Consider the following 23,180-nt stretch of genomic DNA (forward strand, 5'->3'; position numbering starts at 1 on the left):
CAGAACTACTGCCAAAAGATAACAGATACCTCGGGGGCACCGGCGGACCATCGAGCTAGAAGGTTGTCCTACTCGATGGATTGTATTTATAAACACGAAGGCATGTTGTATGGGTACAAGGCGTTTCGGAATCCACCTGCACCCCCTCAGGAAATAGCGGGCCAATTTTACGGGTTTTAATTAGGACAGGCCTTCGAAAATGAGTTGTCAGGGCTGATTTTGATGGGTGGGCTGTTACCAGATAACCCTGGTTTGAAAGGTGGATTTTAGAAATAATTGAGGGGATATATGCAGGTCCCCTTGGGCCGACGATAGTGTTTAGTTTTATCGGAGGTTTATGGTAAGTGTCACGAAGCCACAAGGTACGGTGTAGAAATGGCGCTCTTCGGACGGGAGACGCGCCGCCGCTTCGCCCCCTTTGTGTGGAGATCTGTAGGATTTCAATTCACAAAAAGTCCCCATCGCAAAATAAATGACCAATTAAATCTCTCGGTATTGCGCCCCCAAACCGTGCAGCGCCCCGAGCTACCGAGCCCCGGATTCCTGCGATGCCCGGAAATCGAATTAAGCTCCGGAGTGGCGGGCCTTCAGAGGCAGGCGTGCTTTGATCCGGCCCGCCGACGCCGCCGCCGTCGCCGTCGCCTCCGATGGCGACGAATGCAAATGGCTGCCGAGCGCGAGCTCCCGCCTCCGCGCCGCGATCAATGATCATTTCGCGACGCCCGATTTGTCGCAACTGCGGGTACGAGGTACCGTCCGAAAGTGCCCGCGGGGCTCAGGCATTAGTCGGTGGAAAAAGCACATGGAGAGCATGCCGAGGGGGCACAAGTCTGCGGCGTTTGCGGTCGAACTACCTCGCTCCCCGCATTTTTTTTCGAAGGTGAAGAGACGACTTTTCCTCCGTCGTCCGCGAATCCCCCGGGCACAGGGCGCGATCGATTCTGGTCGATGACGGCGGGACAAGTGCAAAAATCGAAACAGATCACGCCGTCCGTTCGAGAATTCAAATTTGACATTTCGGACGTGGCTGCCAGTAACGCTTGACAGTCGCCCCGTGCGACCAACGGAAAAACCGCTGCAGCTGCGTTCCAAATGCCTTTTTTTTTCCTCATCCTTATGGCTCTCCATTTTATGTCACGGTTTTCAGCTGCGTTAGCCCATTAAAATCGCCCGAACAACTACAAATTCCCCGCTGATAAACAAATTCGACGAAAGTTTCCATTTTGAGAACGTTCGCATGTACGTATGCCCGGAATTCGGGAGATAAGCGAATTCAGTATGTACACATGAGATCATTCAAGGGATCCTCCAAGGAAACGGCTGATTTATCAATTCCCGGCAAGCAGCAATTCGTTCGTTAAGACTAAAAATACGCACAGGCAGACACACGAGACCGCCCCTTTGTTCCTTGAAACAACGCATCATTAATCGTCAGTATTCAGTGAAGTGAAATCGGTCTCGGCTCATCAAAAGATCGCTTCAAACGAAGTTAAAGTGATCGAAGAGGAGGCCTCAGGACCCAGGCAGTACCTCCCATCCAAAAAGGGTAAGGTTGAACCATGCGTAATTTCCCTTCGTTTCCATTGAACATGGTCAAACCGTGGTTTGGCCCGTGGTGGTGCACGAACTAACAACGAAAAAATATCGGCGACCGACCGGAACTTCAAGCGGCAAATTTCGGACATAGTTGCCAGTAACATCTGACAGTCGCCGTATGTGGCCAATGCAAAACACTTCGGGTGCTGCGTTCCCACCGTTTTTTTTTTTTTTTGACGTCGTTCAAGGTTTATTTTTTGAGAATTTTTCTCACGCTCCAATTCACGTCCGATCGTAGCTGGTGAATTTCCACTGAACATCTCGCAAATGCGGAACGCGCATCGCCTTCCTTAGGACCATTTAGGGAATTTTTAAATCCCTCCCACATCGGCATCTACTAAGCTATTAAAAGGGCATAAACCGGACGAATTGAATACCTGATTTACAGACTTTCTTGATTCCAATCCGAGGTCACAGTTTACGGCTTCAAAAAGACCGTTTCCTGGTAGCAGCAAGAGCACTAAAAAATAAATTTACGAGTTTTTTAGTACTGCTTCGATCCCTTTTTTACGAATTTGTGAAATCGTTAAACCGGTTTATGTCTGTTCGAAATCCTATTTGGATCTGTAATTGTGTGTCAAATCGGTGAAACGGTCGATCTTGCGGAGCACCTGATAAGGGGGCGAAGCGGAAGTTTTCGAGCACATTTCTCCGATCGTCTCAAACTCATCAAACCCTCAGTAAAATATTCTTCTTCTTCAGGTTATAGTGAGTAAAAGTTTTATTTATTTTATCGTTTCTTTATTTGTTTTATTACTATTATTTTTTTAATTATTACTTTTTTTAATTTATTATTTTTTTAATTATTTTTTTTTATTATTTTTTTATTTTTTTCATTATTTCCTAATTCATTTCACCGTCCTTTCATTCGTTTCACTATTGGATTAATTTCTTCCGCCCTCCTTGAGGATCCACCTTCGCTTTCTTCGTCTCGGAAGTGCGAAATCCCAGAGCGTCCACTCCAACATGGGTGGTCCCTGCGGGAGCCCCGTCGCCCTTGAAAGATGCTGCTCAGTTAGCACTTTGTTTCCTTTCTGCTTGACAAATTTATTTATGGCACCTCCTATGCCTAAGGTTCCGACACTCTACGGGTCTCGCACCAAAAAAAGCCTGACATTGAAGAAACACTAGAAAATTTCACTTCCATGCCCATTGAAAGGAGCCCCCCGAGGCTCATTTGCTTTCCCAATTATCCCCCATTAATCGGGTTTTAATGACCGAAAGGGGCCATATGGGCTCGAAACGTTTAATGCAGATTTCTAATTTCGATAAGATAACGCAATTCCGACTTTTTCTACGTTATCGCCCAGCGCGGCCGCCCGCTGGGATTGGCCGGAGCCCTCCCTGCGTCGCAGGGCTGGAAGTATTATTTTTACGGCCCCATTTGCATATAGACTGCGATTTTACACGTTGGGCGTGCGGAGGTTGTTGTTCTCCGGCGGAGCCCCTTTGAAGTTGCGAAATTCACTTAGAAAAGCCATTTCCAGTTTCGTGTCTAGTTGAAGGGAAAGGCGCGCCACGGGGCTCAAAGAAACGCTTCGGCAAGGAGCGGAAAGGCGGCCCTCGGACCCCTTTTCGCGCACCCCCGCGTTGGCAGCTTAAAAACAGAACGTTTCAGCGGAAAATCGTCCTCTGGACGATTCGGCCCTCGGGACCTGAGAGCCGAGGGCCACTTCAGCCGAAGGGCAGTCCAACGGCAAGGCCTCTCCATCAACCTTGATCGCAAAAATCTCTCCGAGAAATTATCCCCCAGATAAAGTTACCTGCCGCTTTTCGGTCCTTAGGAGTGACCTCTGGGGTCGCAAACCCTACACGATCCAGGTCCAAAGTTCAAATATTGACCAACTTAATTAAAAGCTTTGTCGCCGTTATGACGTGGGGCGCAGGGGCGGAGCAATAAAGGCCTAATTGTGTCAACAAAGAGGACCGAAGAAACGTGCCTTTCGGCCTTTAGTTGCGTTTTTACGACTTTATGTAATGAATGCATTAATTGTGTCGGAGTTTCGCCATTGTGTACTTTAAGGGCTGGACAGGGTCCGAGGTGCCTTGGCGAGGCCCAAGGGCAAGTTTTAGGCGGCTGATTGATGGGGCTTTGAGCTGGACCCAAACGGAGACAGTCTCCAACGGAGAAGAGAATCCGGGTAGTGCCGTTAAATGCAGGCGGTACCTTAGACAAGTTTCGCTTTTTGGGGCTTCTCCTACAGAAGAAGATTGATGATTACGTCTAATCTCTAGTACCGCAGGTTAGGACCGAATTTTGGGGCCTCGGACGCTCGCTAATCAACCCGAGAAACAGTCAATTAATATGGGAAAATCTGAACAGAAATTCCACCATTGTGGAAGGACAAATTTAAACTTACTTTGGACGTAATGGAAACGCGGACGTTTTGCCGGGTGGCACTTGGTTAAAGAGTGGTGGCCCATCGATGGTACCGGAAGTATTATTAACAGATACGGCACGGGAATTAAGTTGATTTGCCATTGGTACCATCGACGGAATTGCAAATGCTGGTGATCACCAGAGGCTTCCCGCAGAGTTCTTTAGCCCCTTTGGCGAGTTTCGTGATAACGAGCCTTCAGGGTTGACACCGTCCGCTCTACCATGCTTTTCAGGTGGTATCAGACCTTGATCGAAACCCAGATCGTTCCTCCAGAGCAACCCCTTCAAATATTGAATCTAGTCACCCCAAGTGCGACCACTCAACACCCCATACCCAAACCAAATACCACGACAATCCTACACGGGCATCGATAAGCCGGTGAACAAAACAATCCCATTAAAGGTCCTTATCGTATGGGGCCCTATTTGCACGAACGCCACAGAATTTTTCTTTCTTTGATTCCGGCCAGCGGCGCCCTTTGTCGACTGAGCAAATAGAAACGAGCATAAAACCGTCCCTGTTTTAATAAGACGGCACACGCCTTGTGTAAGGAGGAAACAGGGACGTAATAAAGGGATTTGTGGATTTTTCTTTTAATGGATCACCCGAGTGACAGGTCGAGCCAAGTACCGCCTCAGTGGATGTCCATCACAATCCCGGACGAAGATTTAACTAGCGATTTCGTACAGTCAGCGGGCTATTTGAGTGGTGAAGGGTTAAATCGCCATTAGGGGTGGCTAGTGACATTGACGTGTGTGACAGCTGACGGGACGGGAGGTACCCGGCTGCCATTTTAAGTCGGGCAGGTGACAACTGCTATTTGTTTACGTACGTAAATATTGTAAACATGAGTTAACGTGTTTATTAAGGCGAATTTATCCAGAAGACATAAATATAAATCTTAATCTGCCCATCACCGCGATGATGTTTTGATATGCGGCGAGCGTCATTCCGGTAACAATAAACGGTTCTAATTTAGTTACCGACACCACTGATACCGGGGCGAAAAAGGTGTGTTCGCGGCTTTATCAACGCTACTATAAACTGTGTCAATTGCAGATAACGGCACCTTTGATCTGGGTACCGTTTGAAGATACCGACAGATTAAAAATCGGTTACAGCGGCAAAATTGCTGCTCGTAGCATGGTTTATGCCGGTCTAGAATTTGAGTATAGTTCCGAGTTTTGCGTCCAATGGAAATTGGCGAAACTCGAGCTTGAGACACGTACCTTCTTTCGGCTGAGGTTCCGTATACAGGGTGTTTCTTCTTGAAGACTCCTTGTCGCATCTCTTGAAACCAGAGGTTTGGGGTGCTGCCCTAGAGCGATAGCAGGGCTCGTCTGGTCACAGATCTGCTGGGTGCTCCAGAAAAATAGAACTACAAAGAAGTCTGGCGAGCTAGCCGACGCAAGAGGAGGACGATTCCGTTAAACTTGCCCCAAATTCGATTTATAATTATTCAACGTCCGAGCTAATCTCGACTGAAACTAGTGTGCCCCTTCTTGCGCCTGAGGCTTTATTCCCCCCCAAAAAAAACTTTAACCTCGACGGTAGCTGCGCCACTGCCCCGGCGAGCCACTGCACTTTTGACGCTGACCTCGGAGGCTGCATCTCGATCGTCATTTTCCTCTCGAACCAAAATATCTTCCACACGACTGCTAACGAACATTCACGATTACTCGCACGAGCGGATTGTTTTGAGCCGTCACGGCGTGTCAGAACTTTTTTCTTTCGTTCATTAAATCACACCACAATGGGAACGATCTCGGGAGGTGACCAACGCCCAGTTAGTCAAGTGATGGATGTCCGGAGGGTGCCGCTGGTGAGAAGTTCCCGGAGAGTCCTGCATCCCTTGAATCGCAACGGGACAACGAACGAACCGCAGAAGGAAGGTAAAATCTATCGCATTTTAATGCCAGAGAGAGGGAATGGGTAAATTTGTAACCCGGGGACAAAATATACAGAAACTTAAGGAACTCGTTATCGATACATTTGCGTAAATTTATCAACGAGGTTTGCTCAGGATTAATAGTTCAGAAAATGGCTGCCATGAAACGAATCACACGTCATCATACGAATGAAAAAACTGACAGAACTACTGACACCTGTCAAATCGGTAAGGGCTTTTTTCAGGTGACCTGAAAGGTGTTTCGGAAAGCTACTCTACCTGGAAGCCCTGGAATGTTACGAGCGAAGAGTATCATACGTCAAAAGTCAATGTCTCGAGAAAGAGGGGCTGAGGCTCCGTATGTCCAGGGTCCCGTTGAAAATGATCAAGCTCGAAAATCCTTTTTGTCTTAATGGTAATTAAAGCCGGGTTTTTGGTACAGTCCGTAGCGCGTCCCATCCACCAAGAAGGACTGTGACGAGGACGAGCCTACCCACCAGAAACTCATCGCCCCCAAAAGTTCACTTGAAAATTGTATAGGGTCGATCTGCGGGGCTCGCTTGCTAGCCAACGACCACTGGGTCATTGATTATCTGGCGTTCTCATAGAGCTGCAATTATCAACGTCCACGCATTAAATGTAACTGAAGAGCTGACTAAAAATAAATGCATCTCCGGCCGATTCTGAATAACGCTGATGTGGAATTTCTGTATCGGCAGAGGTATTTATTACAAAAACTGTTTCAGTTGCCTTGAACAATGTTTTTTTCACGTGGTACTACCGAAATCCCTCTTTACATGTTGTCAGCAGTTCAACATGGGATGTTGATGATACCGTGCACGCGCGACCACCTTGAGCTAGACCTTCTCAGGTGAGTACCGCATTTGCGATCGTTTCCTAAGTGAAAATCGTTCCTCTGCCCTTAACTAATGATAAATTTTATATTGCTACCGTTCCCTGTAATCGGCGCACTTTCTGATCGGCGAACATCAAAAGCCCAATCGTAATTTCTTAACCCTTTTATCTCTAAGTATATTGACTACCATATTGCAATCAATATGGCCGATAAGGAGCGGGCCGCCTTTGATCTTTTTCCCGTTTTATTAAACAATTTATTGGAATAATAAATATCGAGGAGTTTTCAATTATAATAGTTTTATTGTCAGCCGTATTTTCTCAGGCATGAGTACTATCGAGTACCATTAACAATGCGATAATGCGATCCCTGTGGTGTGTGTGAATGTGCGCTGCATATCTCGTAGGATCGCTCATAATCCTGCAATAAAAAGTATATTTTTAGCTTGCCAGTTAAGGGCCTGGTTGTTGTTGTGTTTCGCCCTGAAGCTGCGAAACCGAAGATTGTGTCGTAACGTTGAATTTGTGGCGATAGGTCCAATGGCCGAGCAGGTTTACCGGAAGGGCGATGTCCGTGCCAGCGGTGAAATTACTACAGGTACTGGTGACTTTCGTGGGTGAAATTATTCCTACGTCATTGTGTCGAAAGAGAGAAACTAACCATCGAAATACGTATGGCTTGCGTAATCTCTCTACGGTGCATGTGTGGTTGATAGAGTCACCACCTAGCCGAGATTGATGTGCGCTCCCCTAGACCCGGTGCTTCGAGATTTACCTGGGCCTCAAACCGCCATAATATTGAGGCGAACTCATTCGCTCGTGCGTCAGAGGCTCACTGTGCTCAGGCGGCAACGAATGTTATTAGGGCTAATAGGCGTAAAGTAAATATCAGCTAGCGGTAATAAGCCCTCTGTTCAACCTCTTCCGGCTTCTCGCCCTTTTCACTGAACTAATTTCCTAATAATACATCGTTCCTAATTGCGAAGACTAAAGCGACGGTGCAATTTTCGCACTTGGGCGTCGTTATGATATGCGAAATCGTCAATCGATCGGAAGTGGAACACTCCGCGATGATTGAGTGCGTAACACATACTTAAAAAAAAACTGTTCCAAAACGTTGATAACGGTCCCCACCCTGTCTGCTATCCATCACCTATTACTAGCCGACTACCAACAGACGGTCCCCCGTATTCAAATCCAATCTCATCCCTGTAACGACGTAACAAATCCATTACGACGTTCGTTTGTCCTGCCGATATAGGAAAAAAAGGGCCTTGGAGCCCCTGTTACTGGGTAGCAGCAGCAGGGGTTGAAAAACGACCCGGGCGCCCAATGGGGGCGGCGCCTCGTTGCGCCCCGCCCCCAACGCTACTTTTACAGCCTCACGGTAGTAGGCCTTGCCGTTCGCTTGTTTTGCACCAGTTTATCACAGTGTGTGGTGGATGTCAGTGAACTGTCAATCACAGTCCGACGGAGACAGAGAGTTCTTTTGTTCAGTGTAAATTGTGGATTTGGAGTTGGTTGTCCGTGCGAAATGAATAATTTCGAACTGTTGGAGGAGAGATTGGGGAGCAAACAAGCCGCAGGTCTGTTCATATTTTGGGGGTTTTCTGTAATGCGGTTTTGGAGATTCGGGCGGGTCTGTGTCTAAAGGCTTCCAGATTTTCCATTACCGGTTCCATTATTATCTAGTTTTGTTCCTTCATTATTACGAAGCCTTTTTTTTCTTTTGGGGGTTTTAGGATTTGATAAAGTTGACACTCCTCGCGTGATTTTGGTTCAAAAACGGGGCTTTCCTACTCGCTCAAATTCGCTTTTACCTGCCTGAAAAGGGGAAAAATTCAACCGAAATTTTCCTTTAAAGTCAGGATATTCCGACCCCATTTCAGCTTCAGCTTATGTGCAGGTTTACATTTAAATTCTAAGAATTTTCCAATTTCCATTTCAAAGTTCACGGAACCTCTTGAAGTCGAGGATTTGAAGGGTTCTAAGTGCTACATTGGCTCATTTGAAAATTATAAATTTCCCATTTTTGCAATCGAGTTCATTGGAAATCGAAATTCAAGGAAAAATTCTTTGTTTATTTTGTTGTTCTTTGTTTATGAGTTCCAGATCTCGAAAGTGAAAAGTTCAAAATTTTAGGCGTTATCATCTCAAAAACGGTGAAAGATATATGCAGCATCAATAAAATAAAAACATTTTTTTCTGTTTGCGTGTGGGAAATTCTTCCCAACTCTTAGGGAAAGCGTCTTTTCGCCACTTGACCACTTGCCCAATCTCCGCTTCGCGTCTTACCTGCAACGACCGTCGCGTGCGGTAAAGTATTGTTTCCCGCATTTATTTTAATAAGTTAACTTTTTCACTTACATCTCCACTTACGTAAACCAATTTTGGTTTCAGCAGTACTACTATCTCAGGCACCCTACAGGCCTCTAGGCCAGCCCAAAGAGGAGCCCGACTCTTCAACCTCTCCCCTCCTCACCCCCCCGCACACCCCCACCTACCAACCCCCTACACCCCCCATGGAGACTCCACCATCCAATCCTGAACCCAATACCAACTGGTACCCCCGATGCGCGAATGAACCCCCCGAACTTCCTTTTTTTAGCCCCGCACATTTCCCCATAACCCAGCAACCCCTTGGGGGCTTCTTGCAGTATCACACTGAGTACAATAGTGCCATGATGGTAAATCACTGGTTAAGAAACGTCATGTACCATCAGCAGCCGCAGTTCAGGGGATACGTGCCTCAAAGTGGGAGAGGCATGGTGCCGCCTAGTGGGGCGAAAATGGGGCCTGGAAATACCAGGCCTAAGAAGCAGTTTATTTGCAAATATTGCAGCAGACATTTTACTAAGAGTTATAACTTGTTGATACATGAGAGGACGCACACAGATGAGCGGCCGTACAGCTGTGATATCTGCGGGAAGGCTTTCAGGAGGCAGGATCATCTGAGAGATCACAGGTACGAGTAACAACTACCCTCAAACGTGAGTTTTTTTCAATATTCGCTCCTTTTGTTCCAGATACATTCACTCCAAGGAAAAACCCTTCAAGTGCACCGAATGCGGGAAAGGTTTCTGCCAGTCGCGCACCTTGGCGGTCCACAAAGTCCTTCACATGGAGGAGTCCCCTCACAAGTGTCCCATCTGTTCCAAAGCCTTCAACCAGCGATCCAACCTCAAGACTCACATGCTCACTCATACTGACCGCCCTCTGGAGTGCAACAAGTGCCAGAGCTTCTTCGCTTCTTATCATGAAATGAGGGATCATGAGGTTTTCAAATGCGGAGCTGAAACTTCTTCCTCCTCCCCGTCAAAGATCTCTTCAGACACAGTAACCACGACTCAGATTGAGGAGGTGGCCAAAGATAGTTTATTGGATTTGTCTCTGAAAGAGGAGGATGACAGGGTTGTGGACGTTGAAGGAGAAAGCGAGGAAGTTTTTGAAGAGATGCCTCGACGAAAACTGGGTTTCAGTATAGAGGACATAATGAGGAGATAAGTGTATAAATATAGATTATGTGTACATTTTTCCTTGCACTAGTTTTGGAAAAATGCGTTAATGGATTTTTGATTGTTCAAAGATTTATTCATTTCTTGTTTAGCTTATTTCGGTACCAAAGAAGCATTTATTATTTTAGGCTATTACATGTATTTCTACCTCCAAGAAAGACTGATTTATTTTTTAATTATTCGTAACATTCGCCGATAGTTACCGTTTTTGTGTAGTTTCGGATTAGTAATCATGCTACGCATCAAAATCACCCTTTGTGCATAATACATCCAAATTAGGTTTTACCCTTTAGTATATGTAGTTCTTTAATTGAAATCACAAATATCCCATGTTTTCGGTTGCAAGAAGTAAATGCAAACATATTCCTTTGAATTCGTTTTTATTGAACGGCCCTCGTATGGAAGCCTTAACATCTGGCCAGTGACGTCATAGGCAGATGTCGCCATTGATTTCGTATTCCGGCAGCAGGCGCCATCTGTGTACTGAAGCAGGAATCTGTAACTGGGCTGCCTATAATCCTGTACGAGGGTTGCGCTATTATTTCCCCGTAATGCGAACGGATTAATGGTTTTATCTGTAGTGGAAGTTGGCGATTGTTGGGCTGATACATTATTTTCGCATTAAATGGTGGCGTAACGGATTAGATAGACAGATAGGGGTAATGGCGTAATTACGGGTTGTTAGATAAACTTTTACTTTAGGATAATTCGAGGCTGCTTTGATTGTCGGTGTTGGGAGTTTGTTTAGGATTGCGAAATAGAGTAAACCCACGTTTCTCCATTACGCTTTTTTGTGTCACTCTCATTGTGTAGGATCTATGTTCTGTAGTTTTCCGCCATGGCAATTGCCCCCCTCCCCGGAGTCCTCGAGCAATTATCAATCGGAGATAGCTTGTCATAGAAGTTTATAGAATTCCTTTGTGACGAATGGGGGAAATTCGTTTATAATTTTTTAATTGAACTATTATCTATCAGCAGCATTATTAGCGGAGAAGCAGAATGATTAACCGTGTGAAATCCTCCGACATGCATTAGAAATGTCGTGAAGGCCGTAAAATTTCAACGAGCCGAGTCATCCCATTACCAACCATTCCGGCTAACAAAAACTGTGGGTTGTATACTGCAGAAAAAAATGAGCAGCCGCTTTATACAAGTTTTTTCTATAACAAAAACCCACTCCCCAACAAATATATGACTTGAAATATCGCGTTTGCACTAAAGTTAGTCACACCTGTAATCTTAGGCTGAATCATGCACCAATGAAATTTGCAGTGATCCCAAGAGGGGATTTGGTTCTACCTATTCAGAGACGGCGCAATGCGATGCGATTGCAGTTCGATTTTACAGGAAGTATAAAATTTCATGCGCTACGTGTAGCAGCAGGCGAACGAAACGCTACGATTCCGTTCGCTTCGGCCCCAATCCTGTCCCGGTATTTCCTCTTTTGAGGGTTTCTCCGAATCAGCCCCATTGGTTGAAAGCAACTGGCGAAAAAAAACCCTTCGGGAAACCAGGCAGGTCTGACGCGCATTTCGCTGCCCGAACTCCACAAGTTGCCCTTTTTTCAATCCATTTTCACCGACCACAAAAGCCTTCGTACACAACATTGTCAATGCCCCATTGAAAGGAAATTTTTCACACTCAGTAGTTCCGCCCCAATTAAACCACCACAATGAGGCGTAATTCAATACCTGCCCCATTGAGCTTGGTCGCCCCCCCTGGGAGAAGTACCATACTCTAATAAATTAGAGACGTACCACCCGGTAGCAGGGTGACACAAATTTAGAAAGTGTTCCGCGAAAGTTCAAGCAGATAATTTGTCACCGACCGCACAAAGGAACCGGTAGTCAAAATAGAGGGTTGAAATGTGGTTGGATTTATGGTTGAGGGTTTTGTGGGGTTCTCCGCCCCAGGCGCCGTTTAATTCATTAATCCTTTCGAGGTTTAGACGCATCACACAAACGAATGATCTAATTCGAAAAAGGTATAATTTGTGAAAAATGTTATGCCCCCAAATTGCCGGGTTTGTGGTAGCCGGGAACGGGCCGCGGCTATAATTTCGAAAAAGGGTCGTTTTGTCCCTGAAATTACCGGCTCCTCGAAAACAAATCTCTGATATTGTAAATACCGAAATTTCGATTAGATGGTCACGCTGATTACAGAATAATAACACCTCCGAAAGCGAATAAATTAAATCGGTAGTCATTTAAGGCTAAAGACATTTTAATTCCTTGAGCAAGCGCCTCTCGAGGAATGTTCTCACGGGGGCTTATGTAGGGCACTCGTTTTTGCCAAATCACGCACAAAAGAGGGAATTAATTACCGCACCACTGTGTTGATGTCATCTAACAAGCGGGCCCGTAAAAGTGATAAATAATTCATAACTAAGACTGTTTACACACTTTGCGTTTAAATATTTAAATAAGATCCGAGACCGAGATATGATTTGTCAAACTGACAACGCTTCCGTTTTCGGGCATTCTTTCATCCATTATTTCCATTGTCGACGGGCCGGATTATTTATGGAAATATTTCCCTTTACCGGTACCACATGGAACTGAGAAATGTTGGAGATGATTGAGATATGCCCATTGGGCCACGCACCTGGGCAATTAATCCTGGCTGGTGGACGTCCTGCAAAGGAATTTTTTAAATAAATTAGTCACCGTTTAGTCGACGAGGCGTTATAGTGGTAGAACCAGCCCCACTAAAGGGGATAAATGTCGATCGCCATTTTATCAAGAAAACGTTTGGCGCGTCCAGGAGAAACGGATTTTAATTGGGATCTTCGCGTGCACAAAGGATCGATCATTCCATGAGGTAAAGGCAGCATGAGTGAGACAGATGGATGCTGCAACAAACCGGGAAAAGGTGTGAGATCGGCCTTAAACACTCGTGTAGGAGAGGCAGCGGCCCTTTGCGTATGCGGGCGAGCGTCAGCGGCAGTTCGCTCGTTTCATGCCCCACACTGAAAAGTCCAAATCCTGTAATCAGAATAACTTATTTTTCCCCCCTCCCAATGGCTCTTCGCATATACCACCTGACTTAATCTAAAGATCTGTTAACACGACTGACTCCGGGCGAGCCATTATGTTTAGGAAATAATTCACTTCCACACATCCCAGCAAAAAAGTCATCACTGGCCCCTGGGGGACATGCTAACTTGGGCCCAAGATGAACTAGCTGCTTACGTGATTCTCGGCCGTTGCTTCCTTTATTTATATGAGAAACATGCATGGGCTACTTTTACTGCTTGCATAACGTAAATTTCGGATTATTTCATTGACAGTCAGGCCGGGGCTGGCCCATGGGATTTTTTGTCCTTCGCAGGGTTTCCTGAGTGACCGCCGCCACGCCCGTCAACTTCCCGTGACCAAGCCACTATTGACGCAATGGACGAAACCGAGGCGCTTTCCAGTGGTGTTTGACGTACTTGCGGACGCTGCCGGAAAAGAGATTCTCTCGGTTTTGGGGCGACAAGAGCTCCGGGAAGTTGGATTTTTCTCACCCGCAGGGGTGGCGGAGCAATTGGGACTGGCGGCGACGACGCAACGGATCTGCCTTGATGGAGCTGCGGATGCGAGCATACAAAATCGGGGTGGATGACGTGACGGGTGGCGCCCCCAGGGATCAGATTCTCTCCGACGAGTCTGCGCTCGCGCCGATCTCCGATCGTCGGTTTGTGACATAATGAAGTTCTTCAGGTCGAAAACGGCAGGTTCGTCACAAAGTACCCGTCATCATTCAAATGTGATTCCCCCACGCATCTCCCGCTTAATCTCCATACTCTGATGATGATGATGAGAGCAACCTAAAAATTACAGGTTGCGACGGTTATGAGATTTTAATAGAGACGCCGCAAGCTGTGTACAAATTCACTCAAGTACCTTTCACCTTTAATATTCGAATGTCAAAAAATCAAACCCCCAAAAAAAAAACATCTGCCGTCGGCTGCCTCCCGCGACCCGCGCAGCCCCGAACGTACCCGAGAATCGCCGCTTGATCCATCAATCAACTGTCTGACAGCTGAAAATCGCGTGAGCCCATTTGCGCCCAATTGCAGTTAATTGTTTAATCGGTCCCATTGTTATCCGATGCCCGATTGTTTCCAGGGATAATTCGATAATTTTCGACGGTGGTTATAATTCTTTGCGCTCGATTCGCGCCTGTCAATCCGTGATAGATTGACCTCGGTCAGGGGTTCGTTTTCACCTGTGGGAACCACCTGGGTTCCATCAAAACTAATAAATCCAACGCGATAATTTGGAACCAACCGTTTCGTCCTAACCGGTGGTTAGCCGTTAGAAAATGACACGTTCCGAAATTAACTTTGGGTACCTATACCCAAAGCCTGTGGCGCCTGGGCAGCACCCGCGTACGGTACCATTGTTTATACGGTTTTAGATAATCACCGGGTTGGCATGGACCCTTGTAAAAGTGCTGGCGCACCCTGTATGAAGCAACGATGAAAAATCGCTGTTAATTCTTCATTGGCGCGGAGTTGGCGAGCGCCCTGTAGAGAGGTAGCCGGAATGTATGTACGTTATAAAAGAGACATCTTCTCGATCCCATACAGGCTTGCCACAACACGCCACAGAAATATTTCCTAAATATTTCAGATTGCGGCGTTTATCACAACGGCAACAGCTTCTTCCTCTGCATGACGTCCACTATGTTTATTTCCTTTTTACGTGCCGAGCGGTACTAAAGTACCGTATTTTTTATTTTTCAATCTTCGGGCCCGTTGTGGGAGGAGAGGGTACTATCCCGTGGTACGTGCGACCGAGACATTATTTTTCATTTTCGTGATGGGAATCAGTTCCCTAGTTCGCGCAGGAACAAAAAAAATGCCAGCAAGTGGTGTGAGAAAGGGTACCACTTTCCACGTTCGGTTCCTTTAAGTCGACGATACACGCGCACGGATTCGCCACGTCACGCCCTTCAAGTACCTCCAATGAATCACCGAAATTTTTGAATAGTTGCGAAGACGATCAGGGACGCGCCACGAAGGGCGAAAACGGGGTGGAATCAGGGCCGGCCTCGGCGGGTCTCGCGCCCTCGCGGAATTTTCAATTACGCCCCGAGAAAACTTCAATCGACCTGGAATGTCCGCCGCCCTCGACCGTCTCCCAAACTCCCCTCCGCCCCCTAAACCTGGTACTTGACGAAATTGGGACAAATTACTCATTCAGTGAACTTTTTCCATGATCCTTACGGACAGCGCACGCCACTGTGCAGGGCAAACTTTACTCTCTAACTTTTCCCAATTAATCACCGAAACCTGGAGAGACGAATTTGAAAGGGGTCACCGGCAGGGAACGGGCTGAAGTGGGGTTATTTTCAAATGTTTCTCGTCACGTTAGGGCCGACTCGCCCCAATGCGCCTGACCGGAGTGTCCGGAATTTTCCGGCGCAAGGCTCGACGTCATCTTTGAGCTGTCCTCTCGTGGCAGTTTTACGAATTTCCATGGATACCACGAAATACACCATCGGAGAACTCCTCCATTTCCATGGAAATTTTCCCGCCGGCAAAGTTGCCAGGAAGGTGCTCAACCGGGCCTAAGTACCTGTTGCCAAATCCACCATCACGCAATTAACTCCTACGCGCTGACATGCCGAACTTGCCGGTCATGCATGGTCAGCTTCCATGGAAATTGCCCTCTTGGCAAAGTTTCGTCACATTTGCAACCGATCTGTATCCGTTTTTGCAACAGGACAGAGCTGCCACTGAATCTTCCCCTCCGCGGCAATCTTGGTTAAGCAGAGCAAAAGAATTTGATTCAATCAATGGGTTCTCACGCAAACGGTACCATCCGCAGACCCATAACTCGCATCGGCGGTTTTCGAAGAATAATTGCTCTCGTGCTTTATCATTATTTCGTGGTTAGAGAACCACTCGGGGCCCCGGTGATTGACGGCTCCTGAAAAATGCCCGAGAAATTGTTATTTATGGCAGTTTTCGTGAAATATCGACCGGCACATGTCAGACCCGGTTGGTACCCTGGGTCCGTGCCCTCGGGGACAATACTAGAATCCATAAATCATGGCAGATGTGCCGTGTCTATTTTATGCACTATTTTGAACGGTAATGGATGCGCGGTCCACCCTCACCGCCCGATTTAGGCCTAATTGTTTATTGGCCGCCATTACTTAGCCGATTCATAATAAAAATTCCGCCCGCGGTTCGTACAAATTTACGGTCGTTTCGTAAACAAATAATCGGACACTGCTGATTTTGTGACGTGATGTATGGCCGGGACATTGTTGGGTACCGTCCCGAATATACCGGGTGGACCATTGCGCACCAAAATGGTACCTTTTTTCTCACGTAACTCGATCTTTGTTCCCGCAAGCTATCATTAACATTTTATGTTTCGTTTCGGGGAATCCTACCGAAAAATCGGGTTATCTTTTATCAGAAAAAGGGAGGAACCACGATGATGTATACAAAGGCCCGCACGGCACCTATACTTAGTGCCGTCTCCAGGGGCGGAACCCAAGGGGCCACCTCGAGACGTGCTGGCTCCGGGGTACCACGATCGACGTTGTAATTTATTTGCGACGTTGCCGTTACGACGCGATGCCCCCGCGGGGGAGATTACAACTAAATTACCTTCGGATGCAACAACCGAACCGGCGTTATTTGGTGGTACTATATGGCGCTCGACAAGTGGATGATATTAATGAAATAATGGGTATCGTGGATGTTTGGGTCGAAAAATCACGAGCTAATCGAACGGGTCATCGGGTTATACGAGGCTCTTAGTGAACACCGTTACGAGAGCTCTCGGCGGGAGCTGCGGAACCGGGAACTTCCAATTGTAAATAAAACCGACAATCGACATTGTCGACACGTGTGGGAAATGCGGATTATTCACCCTCGTTCGTCTCTTTCGAACGTTCTAAGGCACCCTTGGGTACTTAAGCGGGTTCCTCCGAGTGCTCCTACAGCATTTCCCGGCCGATTCGTTACTTGGATACTTCGGCAAACGGATAATGAGAGGCGAACTGTCCATAAAACGGTTTAAACCGTCTCCGGCGACTTTCCCACGGTGCGCACCTCCTACGAGGCCACGGGCGAACCGATGGACACGCGCTCTTTCTGCTTGTAAGTACCACTCTCTGCTTGCTACATCACCCACATTAGAACCGTCTACACTGCCCTAAATTAGCTTGACCCAGGTAGGCATAAAAGCCCAAAAATGCGTGATGAGTTCAGCATGAAGGACCAGATCGGCCCAGTCCGTCCCTGTTTTTTTTTTTTTCTTTTGGTCCTGTTCGGGGACAGTCGAGGCACTTGGTCTCCAGAGAAACGTCAAAAGCGCGGCTTGAGCCACATCGCGGTAATTTTGCCAAAGTCCGGCTGCGGCTGCGCGGTGGTGAAAATTGGCCCTGCCATGAAATTTTCGTTTTGAATCGAATTCGGTGAAATCTGAATTTCAGAGGCGCGGATGAAAATATTGAGAACTCGAGAAAATAAGGTGATCATTGAGGAGGCTTCACGGTTCACGTCCTGCTTTGGTTTGACGCGCCACTGGAGACGGTGCCTCAACTGATAAAAAAAAAAAAGGCATTTTTCAAATGAATAACTTTTGACTCCAGCGCCGCCCGTCGTTCTCCCCTCGAACCGACGCATTTGTTCCCAGTTTCTAACGATAGATGGCGGCCGCCCATGACTTGTGCCTGAGACATCTAATGTAATAAAAAACGGAATATTTATTTGACGGCGTTGTGAACCGCGGTACCCATCATCATAAAGTGGTACCGTATCGTGACAAAATATCTCTCCTCTCGCCTCGGTTTCTTTTTTCGGGCCGACCGCGAGGACAGTAGAAATATTGACTACCAAAACATTAATAATTCGAGAAACACGTTACATAAATTTAAAAAATCATCAACGTATATGATGTTCATATTTTTGGAAACCCCGCAGACATCGGGCAGCAACTGAATAATATCAATACGGGGTATGGTATCGCAAGCCAGGGGCGTCGCGTTCTCTCTCGGACGATCCCGAAAATCCCCAACCTCCCCGGCGGGACTGCCGTCGGTCCGTTCCACCTCGAACCGAATTAACCCAACGAGGACCGACGAACTGTTCTAGAACATTCCGGAATTGACCGGCAGCTCTCGCTTCTTTTGTTTCGCACCGCGGCGCTCTAGTTCCGATGGGTCGCCACGTTCCGCCTCTGTCAAATATGACATGCGACAAGTCGCAGCAGGACGCGGGCCGGCCCAGCACGTGGTTGGGCGCCCCCATATATCGGACAGTGGGCCTATATGGGCTCCTCGAATGGTGACAGAACCTCACCTTTACCATATTTCATGTGCTCATTTATTTTTCGTATTAACGAAATCTCGTTCCGAATTGACAACGACGTTTCTAGAATTAACCAACTAAGCCGAAAAGGTTTTTTTTCCTCAAATAAATGCCTATTACAAGCGAGTGCATTACGCGGATCGAGTCGTATATAATGCGGTGTGGGCCCCCGAGCGAAATGGGGCCCCCTACCGTGTGTTCAAAATGAGCAGTCCCTCATTTGCGTTCCCAACACAAAAGTCTGCCACGCCGTAATCAAAAATACCTCTTCTGTCTCGTTACGGCCGATGTATGAATTATCGCCCCTGTCATTATAAAATAGTGTGGACTTGGCCCTAATTGGTTTTTCAATTTTCTAGAAGGGGCAGGGAACCTTCAATGGCTGCCTCATGCGTACTCGCTTGTGGAACATATTCCGTTGACGTGCGACTGTCCGCGGGAAAACCCCTATTTTTGCCGGTGAAATTCGCGTTTGCCGCCACTGCGCCGGTGCCCTCAGCTCGCGCCCCACCCGCCCTTCATCCTAAGTGAGTGGTCGTTCGTCGGACGGGGATGGAGGAGATTTCGAGGAAAGATTTTCTTCGAAAAACGGACGTTCGCCTGCGAAGCTGCTGCATGATCCGGTGAGTGCCGCGGAGGTTCCCCCCCGCACGGGGTTGGAACGAAGCGGGTCGTCAACGGGCCGAGATCTATCCGGCTTCGATCCGGGACCGAGCTGGAAGGCGGCGCCGCCTTCCGGATGCGCGTTCGATGGGCGTCGGCGAGCGCAAACCGACGACGAGGGAGCGTCTTTGGGTTGTTATTATTTATTTAATTATATATATGTTTTTTTTTTTTAATCTCGTCTGTCAGGCGCCCGCTCGTGAGGGAAAACGACGCGCTTCTGCGCAGATCTTCGACGTTCGCATCCGCCCGTTTCCCGGCTCGTACGCAAACGCCGGCGCACACCTCCTAGTTTCGCGATTTTCGTCGCGTTCACGCGGGCCCGCGGCCCGCTCGTCCGGCAAGCGCTCGCTCGTGGCGGAAAGCCGCGCATTACCTACCTAGTTGGACAATCGGCGAGCTGACGGGTCGTCGATTTTCGAGCCTTTGCGAAGTCCTCACGTCGGCCTTCGCGCTCCTCGGGCCTTCAAGTAGCAGCCGCATTCCCGGGCCGCAGCAGCACTGGAAAAAACAAACAAAACCTCGAAAAATTAATATATTACCTTACTAACGACCTATCAGTCTCGTCGAACCATCAATATTTCTGACGTTCACTTAATTTTAAGACTTTTATTAATCACATTTTGGCAAGACAGCTCCCAAATTAGCTCTGATGCCCTTCTTCAGAAACGGTCCGGCGTCCCGGTGCGTTCTAAACTAACAACATTTGTTTTCGACTTTGAAAAGCAATTAAAGCCCGATATTTTTCATCGCTACTCATACTGTGCCTTTCTCTGGTACTATTAATTTCAATAATGAGGTACGTAACAACTTGTTATAGGGAACGTCTTGCAAATCAGCCTAGGATCCTCCATACGCGGCCGGGACTAATGGGCTGGTCGGGCGTGCACGCAGAGGGACACCAGATCAAATTGGAAATAATTAACGAAATTTTCGAAGATATCACGATGAAATTTATGCGCGCCCCTGCGGTGGAGGTGATGAAACAACCGCGGCCCTTTTTGATTCCTCGTAAACCTTCCACGAGTTGTGGGCCCAACTATTAAAAAAAACGGTGGATTCGACCGCCATATTTTACGAGTCGCCAGCGGCCAAGTGCGCCCCCCCGCTGGCCACAAACCTTAAAATCTCGAAACTTACTGACCGATTGCAATTGCCCACTTTTCATGCGACCCAGCCTAAAAGGGCAGGAATGCCGCGTGATATTGTTAATGATATCGACATGTCATTTGAAAAGAACCACCGCCTTCACTTGACGATGACAATGCTAATGATGGGTGCTCAAAGGCGGAGGACCGACCAACAATCGTCTATTGTATCCATCGGGTTCGTGTCACGAAGAACGAGTGTTGAACGATGCTCTTATCGATCGGAGGCAGGGCCGGGTCGGAGCGGGCAGGCTCCGTCGACCTCCGGAAATGTCGGGAACTGGGAGCGTCTCTGAAGCCCGGGGCGTTTCTGAGCCCGAGAGGCGCTTTCGCAGACCCTGCAACTCGCAAGCGGTGAGGGAGACCACCTCAAAAATAACAATCGGCAGGAAGTCGAGCCCTCAGACGGCGTTCTCGAACATATCTCTCAACGTCTCCCGGCAGAGGTGCTTCGGGTAGCGGGGACGCGCCGTGGCCGGCTCGCTCGCCAGATCTATCCTCGTTTGACCCGCTTTTACGGCTGGCCAAATCTGCACCCGGCGATGCTAACGGGTTGCGAAGGAGCATCACCAGCACTTCAATCACCGAAGCTGCAAGGAAAGAGCGGGATTTTTTGACGTTTGCACCAACCGCAAGGCTGAGTCGCGTCGATCCCTACGAAGGCGCACCGTCCTCAACCACCATCCCGGCAGCATCCTCCGTGATGCCTCGCTCCCTCTGATGACCCTCCCAGAAGCTCATCAACCCCAGCCCCCACGTCCTAAGTGAAACACTCTTCGCCCCCTTCGTAATCACCTAAAAGCAACAAAACTCCATAAAGACCGGTTGTGTTGCGTTCCCATGCGGACGATTTTGCGAGTGGTATATTAGAGTTCGTGATTGAGGCTCTAAAAGGGCCGAAAATTGCTTTTCTCCTGCGAGCCCGCATTCCTCGCATAAGTGCATGCTTTTATTGGAGTTTTAATGGCGGAATGCTTCGGAATGAGCCCCCGGAGCACGCGGGCACAGGTGCGCACTATTAATATTCGATTAATTCGATCTATCATTTGACCAAAGAGGACAACAAAGGTGGACGAAAAACGGCCCCTTAAACCGTAAACTCTAATGAAAAATGATAATTTTTCGGCAGCTCCAAAAGCTTTTTCCAATATCGGTTAACACCGGGGTGCATTTTGGGCGTTCCGACGCTAAAAAATGACCGGGCCCCGCATTTGACAACGCCGTCCGAGTCCGGGGAAGTCATTAGTCATAACGAGGCATTTACATAATATTTCTTGAATGCCATTAATAAACATATCTACGGGTCCAGTTCAGGTTTTTATGTCGGACGTTAGAGCTTTTAAAATTCCCCTTCGGACGCTGTAGAATTTCAGAGCTTTCGAGGGGAAAAGCTTCCAAGGGGCGCCTAGAAGCGCTCCTCCGCCGCTATCTTTCAGGCAAAGTCCGAAATTTTTGTTTATTCGGAGACGGAACGAGCGAGCTTTCGGATTCATACCGACTTCATCCAAAACTTGATATTTAGGAATTTCGGAGACCCCGAGTTGGGCCTCATTGGCGTCTCAACTCTCTTAAAGCATCACAATTGGTAAAGACTGCTCTAAACTGGCTCAAATGTTTGTCAAAGTCGCAGGTTTGAGGCCCTCCAATGAAAAATTCCAGACTATGCTTAGGCCCAGTGGCGGCCCTGTACGGGCCTCAACTGGACGTCAAGTGGAGAATCCCATCTAACTGAACTAAAGTGCGGCTCGCCCGTCGGCCCGAGATTTAAAGGTTTGGCCGAGAATGGCTCAAGTAGACGTGCGAAAACTCCACTTGAGGCTTCAGTTCCCTCTCGAGCGAACTCAACTGACGAGTTCAGCGCTCAACTTCAAGAAACTTCATTTTTCGATCTCAAATCGGTTGGAGGCTTAATTGAGGCGAGGTTGGCGCTCAGTTTCCCGAATATGACTTCATTCTGTGGTTAAGTTGGGGCTCACTTTAATTAACTAAGGGAGCGAGTGAGCGAGCGGGAAGTTGATGGGGATGGTGATTCACGGAATTAGCAGCGAAGCTGGGTAGCGGCGGGAGCAGTGGAGGGCATGACCATCCCCCTGACCACTGCACGGAGATCCTCAATGGATTTTTTTAACAGCAAAGAAATTTTTCGCCGACGAGAAAGACTGTCGGTGAAGGGTCGCACTGGTCAAGGGCGTGACCGCTCGCTTGAGAACCCAGAGGTGACAGCGTGTTCACAAAAATTTACCAGATAAAAAATTCCTCCATTTGTCGTTGCTGTAGATTGTCACATCGAACAAGTCCACGTTCTTCATTGAGCTTATTGTTTCTCTTCACCTGTTGGCCCCGTTGAAAATCGTGGGCGATCTAAGAGATAATCGTCGGACACTAATCCCCGAAAGAAAAGGCAATCAGCACCGTCTCACCTGTCACTGTGAAGTGCAATCGACAATGACATTATCGGGGCCCCATCGGGTCGGAATAATTAAATGAGCTCACCAGGTTCGGCCCCGGAATTTGTTCGACATAAATTCACTCTTAATGAACCGTTCCGTACGTGAAGTGAGAGTAAAAAACGTATTTCCTTGCGAATCTACTAGTTTTTCCTCGTGTGATTTAAGTGTGTACATTATCGAGGGAAACAGGTTGACCGGAAAGTTTTGTCCCCCGTTATCGGTTCTTGTTTGCTATCTGAAACGGCGGAGCACTGAACCAGAATATTCATTAGGCATTAGCATAGGATAAGCGCTGGCCGTCCGGCGTGCCGGATTTATGTCTATTAGTTCTTTCGAACACACGACCAGCTCGTTCGGTATTCTA

General features: G+C 47.7%; 2 protein-coding genes across 9 annotated transcripts; one reads left to right on the top strand and one right to left on the bottom strand.

Annotated features, from left to right (window-relative positions):
- The first annotated feature begins 1,429 nt into the window (after positions 1-1,429).
- Positions 1,430-10,608, top strand: LOC136340102 (protein bowel-like). Of its 8 annotated transcripts, none has more exons than XM_066283870.1 (3): positions 1,430-1,546; positions 9,121-9,685; positions 9,747-10,608. In XM_066283870.1, exons 2-3 carry the CDS (start codon positions 9,243-9,245, stop codon positions 10,222-10,224), a joined length of 921 nt encoding a protein of 306 aa, XP_066139967.1. In that variant the 5' UTR covers positions 1,430-1,546; positions 9,121-9,242; the 3' UTR covers positions 10,225-10,608. The 8 variants fall into 8 exon arrangements, with proteins under 8 accessions (XP_066139967.1, XP_066139965.1, XP_066139966.1 ...); XM_066283868.1 differs by lacking the exon at positions 1,430-1,546 and adding an exon at positions 1,983-2,304 and having other exon boundaries at positions 9,124-9,685; XM_066283869.1 differs by lacking the exon at positions 1,430-1,546 and adding an exon at positions 6,667-6,736.
- Positions 10,609-12,933: 2,325 nt separating this feature from the next.
- On the bottom strand, positions 12,934-22,614 carry LOC136340105 (uncharacterized). The gene is made up of 6 exons (XM_066283874.1): positions 22,609-22,614; positions 19,599-19,719; positions 16,046-16,156; positions 15,803-15,986; positions 13,276-14,046; positions 12,934-13,219 (listed from the first exon to the last, which is right to left on the bottom strand). The coding sequence occupies exons 2-4, from the start codon at positions 19,699-19,701 to the stop codon at positions 15,874-15,876; spliced, it is 327 nt and encodes a 108-aa protein (XP_066139971.1). The 5' UTR covers positions 19,702-19,719; positions 22,609-22,614; the 3' UTR covers positions 12,934-13,219; positions 13,276-14,046; positions 15,803-15,873.
- Between the last annotated feature and the right edge of the window lie 566 nt (positions 22,615-23,180).

Source organism: Euwallacea fornicatus, chromosome 7 (genome assembly GCF_040115645.1).
Source record: "Euwallacea fornicatus isolate EFF26 chromosome 7, ASM4011564v1, whole genome shotgun sequence".
Lineage (NCBI taxonomy): Eukaryota > Metazoa > Arthropoda > Insecta > Coleoptera > Curculionidae > Euwallacea > Euwallacea fornicatus.